The 12,394-nt window shown below is 47.0% G+C and overlaps 1 protein-coding gene across 1 annotated transcript in view; it reads left to right on the forward strand.

Moving 5' to 3' along the window:
- The window catches only part of Tg (thyroglobulin), a 230,967-nt gene that overhangs the window by 21,225 nt on the left and 197,348 nt on the right, over nucleotides 1-12,394 (forward strand). Inside the window, exons 11-16 of the mRNA XM_004642487.2 lie at nucleotides 2,009-2,248; nucleotides 4,635-4,772; nucleotides 5,065-5,142; nucleotides 5,638-5,750; nucleotides 7,368-7,470; nucleotides 8,379-8,579. Coding sequence (XP_004642544.1) covers nucleotides 2,009-2,248; nucleotides 4,635-4,772; nucleotides 5,065-5,142; nucleotides 5,638-5,750; nucleotides 7,368-7,470; nucleotides 8,379-8,579 — 873 coding nt within the window. The remainder of the gene's footprint in view (nucleotides 1-2,008; nucleotides 2,249-4,634; nucleotides 4,773-5,064; nucleotides 5,143-5,637; nucleotides 5,751-7,367; nucleotides 7,471-8,378; nucleotides 8,580-12,394) is intronic.

The raw sequence follows: 12,394 nt of genomic DNA on the forward strand, positions 1-12,394 counted from the left end.
TCAGTTCATTAATTACGATATTGTATATTATTGTCAGAACCTTTTGTGATAGTGTTACAATGTTACATGGTGTTAGCAGAAGCTGAGGCTTTGGCAGAACCTGGGTTTTGAGAACAGGTGTTGAAAGGATCATGTGATGACAGCATACTGTCCTCGGTCTTTCAACAGCTGGGAGATGACATTACAAGGATTAGCCGTTGTAACAGGAAGACCTGAGGTCCAACAGGGCCTTCACAATCAGTGCGTCCATGTTGGCATAACTCTTACATGAGGAGCCTTCTTTATTTCTGTGAGGCCCATAGAATCATTCTCCATGCCAAAGGTCAGGTATTCTACCGAGGGATGCCTGTATAATTTTAGACCATGTAGGACTGGACCTAGTTCTCTTGGTGCACTCTTATAGATTCCTGTGTTGCTGGTCCTAAAAGGATGGTGGACTGAGCATAAAATCTCAGCTAGAGCAGAGGGGACTTCTCTTTGAGTAATAGGAGTGGCATGGAATAGGTAATAAGGCACACCGAATAATGTATTTTTAAGAAGTAAGTACTAGTACAATTTTTAGTATTTTGTGTCTTCCTTTCAAATGTGTATTTTTGTTTTTGAATTTACTACATGTTAACAGCTGAAACACTGCGAATAGCATGAGAACATTTCACTTAGTATTTTATTTTGGTGTGTGGATATGCTTTACTGAGAAAGAAATACCCACATTTGGGGAGGCAGCACGTATTCACAGTCATGTGTTGATAGAGAAATGTGAACAGCTTGTATACTCGAAGTGTCCTGTAGCATCTGCAGCATCTGGGAACTTGCTATAGGTTCAAGATCTCAGACTTCTCCTCCTGAATCAGAACCTGGTTTTCTAAAACATTTCCGGGCAAATCAAAGGCATTTAAAAGCTTGAGTAGAACCCACTGAGAGGAAAGAACTAGGTTCTTAACGAATAATAGTGGATTAATACATTTGATGGTGAGACCATTTCCTATACACATGCATGTAGGGATGATTCCTCTAGTCAGGTGCTGTGCCAAACTCTTCAGCTATGGCCCCTCAAAGAATCACTATAAAATTCATGGACAGGGCTGACAAGATAGCTCAGTGGGCTAAGCGCTTGCTTAGGTAAGCACAAAGAACAGGATTCGATCCCTGGCACCACATGCCACACTGGCCCTACCCCCAGGCATGCTGAGCTGGTGATGGAGTCCAGCTGTGGTGGCACACATCTGTAATCACAGCACTAGGGAGGCCAAAAATAGGAGCATCATTATGAGTCTGAATTGTGTAGTGAAAGCTTGCACACATACACACACACACACACACACACACACTCATACACAACATACCTCATGGACAGTTGGAATAGATGCTCAGTTATCACCATTGCATGTATTCAAGAGACTGAAGCTCAGAGGCTTTAAACACATTAGCCATGATCACACAACTAATGAGTGACTAAAATGTCAAATTCAGGAGTTGCTGAGAACCAAGCTCTTCTTAACAAAAGTAACTCTTTGCTACCTGCAATACCTAGCTATCTATCCATCTATCCATTCAACCACTGACCTACCCATCCATCCATCTTTCCATCTGTCCATCATCTGCCCATATTTCCATTATGAATATCTGGTCAAGATCACTGTTTTTAGAGTGAAGCTGTGTAGACTGGAATTTTGAATCAGTTATTTCCTAATTGGGAGGTTATATGACTTCTCTAAGTCTGTTTTTCTTTGGCAATGTGGGCTAAGAGTATCTTCTTAGGCTGTTGTATAGATTAAGTTCAATTCTGTAAATGTGCTTAGCACAGTGCCTGGCATGCTTATGTAGTGGATCCTTCTAAACGTTGAGTGAGATTCTAGGTAAAACCAGGAAGCAGATGAGGTATGAAAGGTGTGAGAGGGTGTGTGTGTGTGTGTGTGTGTGTGTGTGTGTGTGTATGCGCGCTCTTCAATAGGTCTACGGAGAGCATTACATGGTGAAAGAATCCACTTGTAATATTTCTGTCCTGTAGGTCCTGGCGCCTGTGAAGAAGCGAAGCTTTATGTCCTGCAGTTCATTAAGGAAACAGAAGAGATTGTTTCAGCTTCCAACACTTCTCGGTTCCCTCTGGGGGAGAGTTTCCTAGTAGCCAAAGGAATCCGGCTGACCAGCAAGGAACTCAGTCTTGCCCCACAACTCCTACCCCAAGAGGCTTTTTTTGAGAGATTTCTGCGTGGAAGTGATTATGCCATTCAGTTGGCAGCTCAGTCTAGTGAGTGCTGCACATTGAACTTTATCTCTTTAGAGAAGCAAAAACATTCATGGGTCTCTTCTTACTCATCTCTAGGGGTTTTTTGCTTGGTTTCTCCAGGCTGGGAAAGAAAAGGCAAAGTGACTTTGTGACCTCGCTCAAAGCTAAAGTGATGCACATGTTGTAACAATGACCTTTGTTTTTCAGCCGAGCCACTGTGTGGTAGGGTTTCATATTTGTTTTGCAGAGGTGCTGGTAGCCTTATAAAGCTATGTGATATAATTAAAATAGAAGGGACCCCGGTAGCTCACCCTACCCTTGTGGCCTGTTCCAAAGCTTCTCTTCATTTCCAAAGATGCAGGAATACCCTGAAGGGGAAAAGAGAGGAACCTTCATTATTGAGGAACTACTGCGTACAAGAACACACCAAATCCTGAGAGTAATGCCAAAGGCATGCATCACTCCCCGCATATGACACAGAAATACGCTGAGGGCGCCAGCATCCCTCCTCTAGCTCCTAGTCACAACTTTATAATATTTAACCTTGTCTTTAACTAAGCACTTAACCATGCTGAGCTGATGACCAGATCTTTGCTTTAATCCCTTCAGGAGGACAAAGCTATAACCACCATCTATGACTCTACAAATGGGGAAACTAAATTTTGGGTTCAGTATGTTGCCCCGGTTTACCCACCAAGCAGCTTGCAGTCTGGATGACAGCCCTGGTGGCCTAGGCCTTGGGTTCATTCCCTTGGTGCTTTTGTCTGTGCAGCTGATCCCAAGCCCAAAACTGTCTTATTTAGAGACTGCATTCCTCTTTTCTGCCCTCAGCCTACCATGAGCCCTCTGAGTTCTCATGTTGTCCGCACACTTGCTAGGCAGGGTCTGTCTCTGAGCCTTCGCTGCCTTTTCCATTCCTTTCAAACTGTTCTGGAAGATTCCTTGTCTAGAGTTCTCTGGGCTTTGGTAACAAACTGGAAAGTTGTCCTCCCCAGAGTCAGAGTGCCTTCCCATTACTGGTGTCTGCTGCTGTCCTAGGACTGGGTTTCTGCTGTCTGTGTTCTTCTAACTCAGGTGGTGAGAATCTCAGTGTCCTCTTTGTTTCCTGCCTCTTCCCCACCAGACACCTCTTCTGGAGGCCAATGCATCGTGTCTTGTCCATCTTTACATCCCAGAGACTGAGTGGCACCTGGAGCTGAGTAGAGCTTAAGAATGGTGGTGATCCAGCCCACTAACCCCCTTTCTTCTCTTTTCTTCCCTTCCATCTACCCCTCTCCCTCTGTGCCCAGGTACCTTTTCTTTCTGTTCCTCAGAGACATGGTGACTTCTGCTTTAGACAAGAAACAAGTTATTCTAAATTGTGAGCATGGACAGGATTTAATGTGATTGAAGAAGAGTGGTGTGAAAGACCCTTCAACTGTCACTACTCTATAAGTGCGTGTGACAACATCTAGTAGATGCAGGCTTTGGTACAGCTGGCTCTGTGGCAGGTACAGGTGATGGAGTCTGTGGCCTCCCTCATAGGGTGCTCCTTTGTTACCTACACTGTCCACACTCAAGCACTGCGTAGTCAAGTCATGAACAACATCACTAAAATCAGGTAACAATATTAAGAACTCACAGTTAGGGGACTGCATTACCAGCTGTGCAGGGCTGCATGCAGCCTGGGAACCTTCTCTAGGGCTAATTGAAGGAGGATGGGTGAAGGAATAATGTATGTAGCTGCTCCTAGATCTGAGCATTGCGCCTACCCAGTGCTGTACTAGACCTATAGTGCAGAGAGGTTGTCCCCTTGCTCATGGTCACATGGCTAAGTGGGGAAGTGCCAGAGTTTAGGCAGACACAAATCAGATTCTAGAACCCTATCCACTATACCAGACATTTGACAAAACTTAATTTTTAAAGATCTTTTATTTATTTGGTACAGGGTCTCACTACAAAGCACGGACTCATAGTGATTCTCCTGTCTCAGCCTCCCCAGCGCTGGCATTACAGGCATGCACCACCATGCCCAGTTTCAGTGGCCAGCATGGTGCAAGGCTGGCACGGCATGCCATAGCAGGGATCAAGCTCTGTTCCTTGTGCTTGCCAGGCAGGCGCTTAGACCACTGAACTATCTCTGTAGCTGTGTCAGACTTTTTAAAAGACAGTCCACTGTCCTCAGACAGGGCTCTAACTGTGGTTTGGTAGCATCTTTACATCTATAACCACATCTCTAGAGTCATGGAGACCACTTCTAAAGTTACTGTATGTAGCTACCAAGGGCCTTCTGTTCTGCAGCCTGTGTTTATTCTTATAGGAAAACCATGACACACACTATCCAAGAGGTTTCTGTAACATTTCAAGGTGAAATAGTTGTTGGATGGGGCAAGCATCACATTGTGCTCCTCTCTTCCTTTGATTTCAGCCTTGAATTTCTATCAGAGACGCCATGCTTCCCTGAATGACTGGATTGGAGCAGCCTCTGCTCTGGGGTCGGGCCCCTATGTGCCACAGTGTGATGCGTTCGGAAGCTGGGAGCCCAGGCAGTGCCACACGGGCACTGGTAAGTGGAATGTCAGAAGCTAAGCAAACCTCTTTTTATGTGGATACAAGAGCCCCATTGTGAGAGGCAGGTAACCTAGATTCTTGGCCCCACTTGGGTAGATGGGACAAATCCTGAGTTTCTCTAGCCTGTAGTTGTCTCCCTAAAATGAGAACAGTGACCTTCCTTCAGCTGGGCTGGGGAGGGGGACAGCAGGTCAAGCTGCTGGCAGCACCATACATACAAAGAAGGTAGCCTTCTAAAGACAATCTCCTGCTCATTTCTGAAACTTCAAGTGTGTGTTCTTTTCTAGGATACTGTTGGTGTGTGGATGTGATGGGCAACTTTGTCCCTAACTCGCTGACTGCCCGCTCCCCACAGCTCTTGCAATGTAAGTATAGGAAAGCCTGGGAACTTGCCCCTGTGACCTCAGCATGAGGCCCAGGCTGCTTCCACCAGCTGGGCCACCAGCCTTGGGGAAGCTCCACAATGGCCCATCCTGACCCCAGCCAGACACATTTCCCAAGTGCCAGGGCCCAGGGGCTGGCACTGACCTTGGCCTTCCTGACTAGAGCTCCTGCGTGAGTAGAGCAGGAAGGAAAAGAGCAGGGAGTGGCAGCGGAGCCTGGCCCTCATCCAGTGCACCTGCTGCTGACCTGTGGCTTGTCATCACCTCACATCCTGACCTTCAGCCCTTGCCTCCACCACAAGGTGGGCCCTGGCCTTGTCCATGTTTCAAAACTGGCACATTCCACATGCTTCCATGTTCCTGGGTGCACCTCCAACCCTAGATGCGTGACTCTTAGCCTTGGGGTTAACCAGTGTGTCCACTTTTCCTGGTTTCCTCTTAAGGAAAAGTCTGTGAAAAGTGCCCCTCTATCCACAGGCCCCTCACCTTGTGAGCAATCTCGAGCCAATGCGCTGCTTTCTGGTTGGAAGCAAGCTGGTTCCCAAGGAGATCCATCCCCAGAAGACCTGTTCACCCCAACTTGCACTGAGGTGGGACTCTGGGGGCCCCAGGAGGTGTGAGGAGGGATGCCAGAGCTATCCTAGCTGGTTGACATGACCTTTCCAGTAGTGAATTCATTTAGCTTAGTACAGGTCCCTGAAAGAGTCCAGGGAGGGGAAGCTTATCCCAAGCCTGGTAGAGCTTGGCTGTGTGCCCTTTAGCAACTTACTTACCTTCTCTATGCCATAGGATTTTTTTTTTAAAACACAGGACTGGATTCCATTTTGGTCCAATCTAGTATAGAATAGTTTTGAGGCCTCCTTGAAGTGGCTTTCATGAATATTCCTTGAAGATTTATTGGTACGCATGCAGTTGCTCCCATGTGTTTCCAAGTATCTCTAGCCAAATCACTGCTGCTCCCATCTTGGGTCCCCAGTCTGAATGGATGATATCATCCCAAGTCCCTCCCACCTCCCTGGATGATTGCAGAAATTCAGAATTCAGTGAAGCACAGACATGGACTATCACAGAGGAAGAGTTATCCTACACCTTTAGACATTACTTGCCAAGACAGAAGTCCCTTTCCCTAAAATAGGAATGCTAGGAATGCCACATCTTCCAGGGATTCATGACAACCAGAAATACAGAATTTTATGAAGCTGTAAAGTGCTGTGTGTGTCTCATTGTTATTATCAGTGGGTACTTGGAGCATAAATCCCAATTACAAATGAGTTTTGTAGAGAAATTTTTCATGTGATTGGGACCTTTGTCCTATGACAACCACCTGCTGGTGGTGACAGTACAAGTCTGCTGCACACCCTGAGCACTGCTGCTCTCTGAGGAAGAAGGCCAGGCGGGCGTCTCAGCCCCCGCAGGAAGGGGTGGGAATTCTAGCCCCTGGGTGGTTGTCACGCTCCAGCTGCTGCCCAGCCCTGGTGCTGTAAGTAGCATGGAGACAGCACAGGAGGCTAAGGAGTGGACCAGCGGCAGCCAAGTGCTCAGGCAAACACAGCAGCCCCGACGTGTGCTAGAGCAGCTTTTCCCCAGCTTTCTTGCTGTGCCTCTGACTTTCATTTGCAGACACGGGAGGAAGGACCTCCCTGCCATCAAAATAGTCTGTGGGAGGACTGGAGGAATGTGCTCAGCTGCAGTTCCTGGGATGCCTACTAGGGACACTGAGACCCAGGAGCTGAAGAGGCATGCTAGGGGTTCCCCGAGGGGCAGGTCCTGTTTCCTGGCTCCATAGCCTGTGCTGAGGCTTGGGTAGCTGCCATGTATTGTACCTTATTCCAGGTAGGATGTTAAGGAAGAAAGCTCCTCATTAGAATATACTTCTGGCATCGGTGAAGTTAGCGCAGGGGAGTGGCGGTGGTTGGAGCTGCCTGAGTTCGGGCCCAGCCCGGATCTACCACTCACCAGCTCTGGGCTGTCACCCCACAGTCACCTCTCTGAGGGAGCCCTGGTTCCCCTACACTCAAATGGGATGATAGTTGTCTTTGCCGGTGGAGCTTGTATAACCACTGATTCAAATTAAATACGTGGAGGGTTGCACACACAGTGGTGTCTCCTTGTGAGAACACTGTCCTATGCAGGAAGCTCTCACAGCGTTCACTGGGCCAAGAATTGGGCTACAAAACCCTCATGTTGACAGCCTTGGCTTCTCTTAGACAGGAGAGTTTGCCAGGAGGCAGGTATCTGGGACTGGTGCCTGGTGTGTGGACCCTGCATCAGGAGAGGGGACCCAGCGCAGTGCAAATGGAAGTGCCCCATGTAAGTACTTCCCTCATCCTGCTTGCCTCCCTGCTGAACGCTGGGTGTGAAGTCCCCACGGCTGGCTTCTTGTCCCCACCCTGCTGCTACCTGACCCCACTCTGCCTCAGTGTCTCTTCTGCACAGTACAGTGAACTTCTCCCATATTCCCTGCCTCTGGAGAAGGCTGTTCTCTGTGACAGAGTGGAGTACCTAGTCCCTGTCCTGGGTGGCACAGTGCTGTTGAAGGCTGACAGCTGCAGGACTCTGCTGCATGGTGCTTCGTCTGGCCCTGAACCTCCATCTGAGCCCTGTAGTCTGGGCTCCACATTGAAGCCCGGGACCTGTCCCTAAAGGGCAGGTGCAATAGGCTCCTCTGAAGGGCTGCTGATGTCCCACTGTTGTCCCAGGCTTGGGCTGCTTGGCATGGCCCAGGAGCCCCACGCACTGGTTCATGCCCCTGTTCTTTGCATTCTCTTGCTTCTCCATTACTCATGCTGCAGGATCTCCTACAATGTTTTAGTCAGTCTTATGGAGGAAGTAGATACTCTATCCACCTAGGGCTTTGTCCTCCTGGCTCTGCTGCATGCAGTGTGCCTGTACCTTCCCTCCTCTACCTGCATGCAGCTTTCTTCTGCCAGGAGCTTTTCCTCTCGTGAGGCTGAGCTCTGTCTTTCTGGTGACTTCTGATTGTGCAAGTGACATCTCCATCTTACTGACCTACTGCTGCTCACTTACTTAAATCTCATGCAAGATTCTAAGCACCCTGAGGGAAGGCAATGGCTGTGGAGAGAGGACAGACCCTTGGGAGTCCTGGCAGTGCAGGCAGACCTAGGGTGGTAGTGGGTGGTGGGAGGGCCGTGCTGCTGTGCCCACATAGGAGGTGGGAGCCATGCTCCAGGCCCACCTGCTTGTTTCTGTGCGTCCAGGCCCAGGCCTCTGCGATGTTCTCACGAATGGAGTCCTGTCCAGGAGAGTCGGCACGGGACACATGCCAGCCTGCAGGTCCCAGGATGGGGCCTTTTCCCTGGTGCAATGTGACCCAGCCCAGGGCAGCTGCTGGTGTGTCCTGGACAGTGGAGAGGAGGTGCCTGGGACCCGTGTGGTGGGCCACCAACCTGCCTGTGAGCGTAAGTTCTGACCCTGGGGGACCCAGGCTATGCATCCCATGTCACCTCCTGTACTCAATTTGGGTGGAGTTCCAAGAAGCAGGGACTATGGGAATGGGATAGGGACAAGGAGTATAGGAACAATGTCCTGGTGCTTGATTTACGTGACGTTGGAATTGTGTCCACTTCCTGAAAATGACCACTGATGGGCTGACATCAAGAGAAACCTGACCAGGGAATCTGCAGTGCTGGCCCTGAGGAAGTCCTAGTGCTCCATGCAGGTACAGACGGAATGAGCATCCTGAGAAGAGGTGGCGGGAGCAGTAGCCCTGGTTCCTTCAGATCCCACAGCAGTGGAAGTGAGGGGGAAGCACCGAATGAGTTAGCATGGATAGAATGAAGACCTCATGTAGCTTCCCTGAAAGTCCTGGAGTGCCTTCGTCCCCGATCCTGCAACCAGAGACCAGAAACACCTTCTATTCAAGCCTGGAAGAGCGGCACAGTCCTAGGTGCTCCATGGTGGAGGCTATAGGAGCCCAGGTTCAGTGTAAGAAGGCATTAACCAGTGTCTCCACAGCCTATCTCCTGAGTCACTGCGGAGTGTGACAGGGAGGCTCAGAGCTGGGTGTAGACAGGCAGGCTTGTATATCAGCCCTGCCACTCCCTTGCTGGTGACCTTATGCTAGTCCCTTCCTCTCTCTGGACTTTAGTTGCCCAAAACAGTTGTTTCTTAGAGTCATGGGTAGGACTAATTAAGATAATTTCTATAAACTGCTTAGCACAGCAATTACCTGTACACTAAATATGTTATTAGTTTTGCTTGTGTCAGTCTCGACCAGAATGCTCACGCTGATTCACCTCTCCCCTCCATCCAGTGTCCTGTCCCCACTGCCTTCTATAGGTGTTATGGCAATCATGGACAGTCTGCAGTCTCAGCATTAGTCAGTGGTCACTTCCCTTTAGAAGAACTGGATAAGGGTTCCTGGGAGTATAGTGGGCTAGGGAGGACATTCACTGGGTCTCTCCTAAGGAGGGAATGAAGCCAGAGAGCCACAGTTGCAGACCTAGCAAGGAGCCTGGATTGTTGAGAGCTGAGGGCTCTTCTGTGTTCTCTGCTGTCACCTCCCTTCTTATAGCCACGTGCATCTACATCCAGCACACAGCAGGGGACTTGGAACGAAATGATGGGATGTAAGCCAGATACTGTCTGCACAGTAGCTCGCTGACTCAGGGCAAGGTGTCCCTCTGCTATGCATGTCAATACTGACATTCTTAAAGTAGGGACAAAGGAACCCAGCTACAAGGGCTCTAGGGAGAACTAAACCAGTTGATATTAGATTTTTTTAACAGTGTATGCAGAACATGTCACAAATGTAGTTTTTATGCAAATTCTTCCTCTAGGAAGTAGACATCATTGGTCTTGTCACCATTTTGAGGACACTGAGTCATAGAAATAAATCAGCTTGCTTGAGGGCACTTAAATGACGAGCCAGGATTCACTCCTGGCAGGTTCAGGACAGAGCCCATAGGCTGGCTGACTCAATCTATATCTGTCACTGTCTCTCTTTCTCTGTCAGAGAGAGAGAGAGAGAGAGAGAGAGAGAGAGAGAGAGAGAGAGAGAGAACATTCAATAAAAACCAACTTAGTAGGTCCACTGGAAATTATAGTGCAAAACATTGGTAAGAGGCTGTTATTTCCTTCCCCCCTCCCCCATGTATTTAGTGCAGGGTCTGCAGGGACTCACTATACAGATCAGGCTCGTAGTGATCCTTCTCTTTTCAGCCTCCCAAGCCCTAGGATTACAAGAGTGCACCACCACGCCCAGTCTCAGTTGTGGTCTGAGTGAGACCTGGGGGCGGGGCTAGCATAGCACACCAGGGATGGAACCTGGGTCTCTGCACCTGTCTAAGCAGGTGCTTTAATATGTTATTTTAATTATGAAGAAACCCAAGTCACACCTTACAGGACAGGATAGGTCACTCTTGCGCCTTGGAGTGCCCACTGATCTCAAGTACCCTGATGTCAGATGTAGATTATAGATTTTCTTTTTCTTTTTTTTTTCATAATTTTATTGAGAAACAAATAGCAATGAGACTGTTTCAAATTAAATTGGTAGGACAGTTTCAATAATTAACACACTGCATACATTCTTCCTAGTGGTTAATTGCTGTACAAGGTGTGGACATGATATCCTATTTACAAACACCATTAGAACAAATCCCTCTATTTATTAAGAGAATGTAACTATATATCTACCCTAACCACTTTGAATACACAGATACAAAATGCACATGCATCTGTATTCCCTTTTTTTGTTAAGTTCTGTTATTTGAATATTATAGATATGTAAACTCAGCAAAATATTCTAAAAGAGTCCAGTAGCCCATAATACCATTGGGTCTTCCACTTGACTGGCAATGTCAGAAATTGTTGACCTGAGTCCTCTATAGCTCAACATAACAGCATGGCTTTAATTCTCATATTTCGTTTTTATACTTTTCTGCTGGATGGTTAAAACCAAGGTAAAGCAGGGTCATGCAACAAGAGTTGTAGCTTTTGGGTCTGATAAGGTCAGTGAAATCCCCTCAGGATTTATCCTGAGATCCTGTACCTCAAATTGTAGAAACTTTGTCAGTGTCAGCCATGTGGATGAGTCACGGCCATTGCTTGGCCAATGTGCTCTCTGTGAAAGCCTGAGAGAATGTTTTCTTTCCATGTGACTCTCTTTAGGCACACTCTCCATCATTGATCACTTTCCTCTTTGGCCCCATAATCTCCTTGATCAGAAAATTTGGGAAACTACCGAGTTACATGACGTAACAGTACAAGTTCTCTTATGTCCTGAGTCTTAATTGATCTTGGAAGGCTAGGGCCAAAAAGTTGGCTTTCCTTGCAGCCCTCCTTTTTCTCTAATTTGGTTTGCAAACTTAGGTTGTTAACCATCCAGAAGACAAGCATATTGTTATTACCATACAACTTAGGTTGTTAAGCTTAACCTCACTATCTGTCTTAATATCAAACATCTTGGGCATAACATGGAACAGGTATTTTTCATCAAGTATTGATATATTGAGCTTTAAGTCCCTATAGAATATGATAAAGAATTTAAAAATTAGAATATATTTTAAAAATAGGCATAAAGAATTATATACTTCTTATGTTTAAACATAAGTCCAAAAAACTAACCATATACAACCTTGAAGCAGGACAGTCCCACAATATTCCTTTTCCTGTCTCTTGCTTTCATTCACCACCCGCTTCCTGTTGAACAACCATCTACCTGAGAGACATCATAGCAACTGTCATGTCATGACAAGCAGCCCATATTCAGAAGACCAGAATGACAGGCACTCCAAACATGAAACTACTATTACAGATTACCATCTGCAGTGCAGTTGCTTAGTTCACAGGTATCAGTATATATAGTTAGGGTGAGAATCTTTCCAATTTATTGCTAGATTAAAAAATCTTCTGAAAATTCTCAGGATCATTGCCTTGCCCATCTTCTACACATAAGTGTATGGCTTGATTTATTCATGTTTCCTAGCTCTTCTCCTTTCCCTCTCTTGGTTAGTTAGTCCCTGAGATCCTGCTTTCCTTTCACTTGTATTATACCTTTCTATTTGTATTTCTTCTTTTGAGTTCTTATACAAGGCAGACTATACGATATTTACACATGTGTGTCTGGTTTATTTCACTTATATGTTCAAGTGGCATCCACTTCAATATAAAGGCTTTGAGTTTATCATTCTTAGTAGCTGAATAATACTCCATTGTGTAAAAATACCACATCTTTTTCAACCATTCCTCAGGTGATGGGCATCTTGGTTGTTTC

Source organism: Octodon degus, unplaced genomic scaffold (assembly GCF_000260255.1).
Source record: "Octodon degus isolate 3935 unplaced genomic scaffold, OctDeg1.0 scaffold00154, whole genome shotgun sequence".
Lineage (NCBI taxonomy): Eukaryota > Metazoa > Chordata > Mammalia > Rodentia > Octodontidae > Octodon > Octodon degus.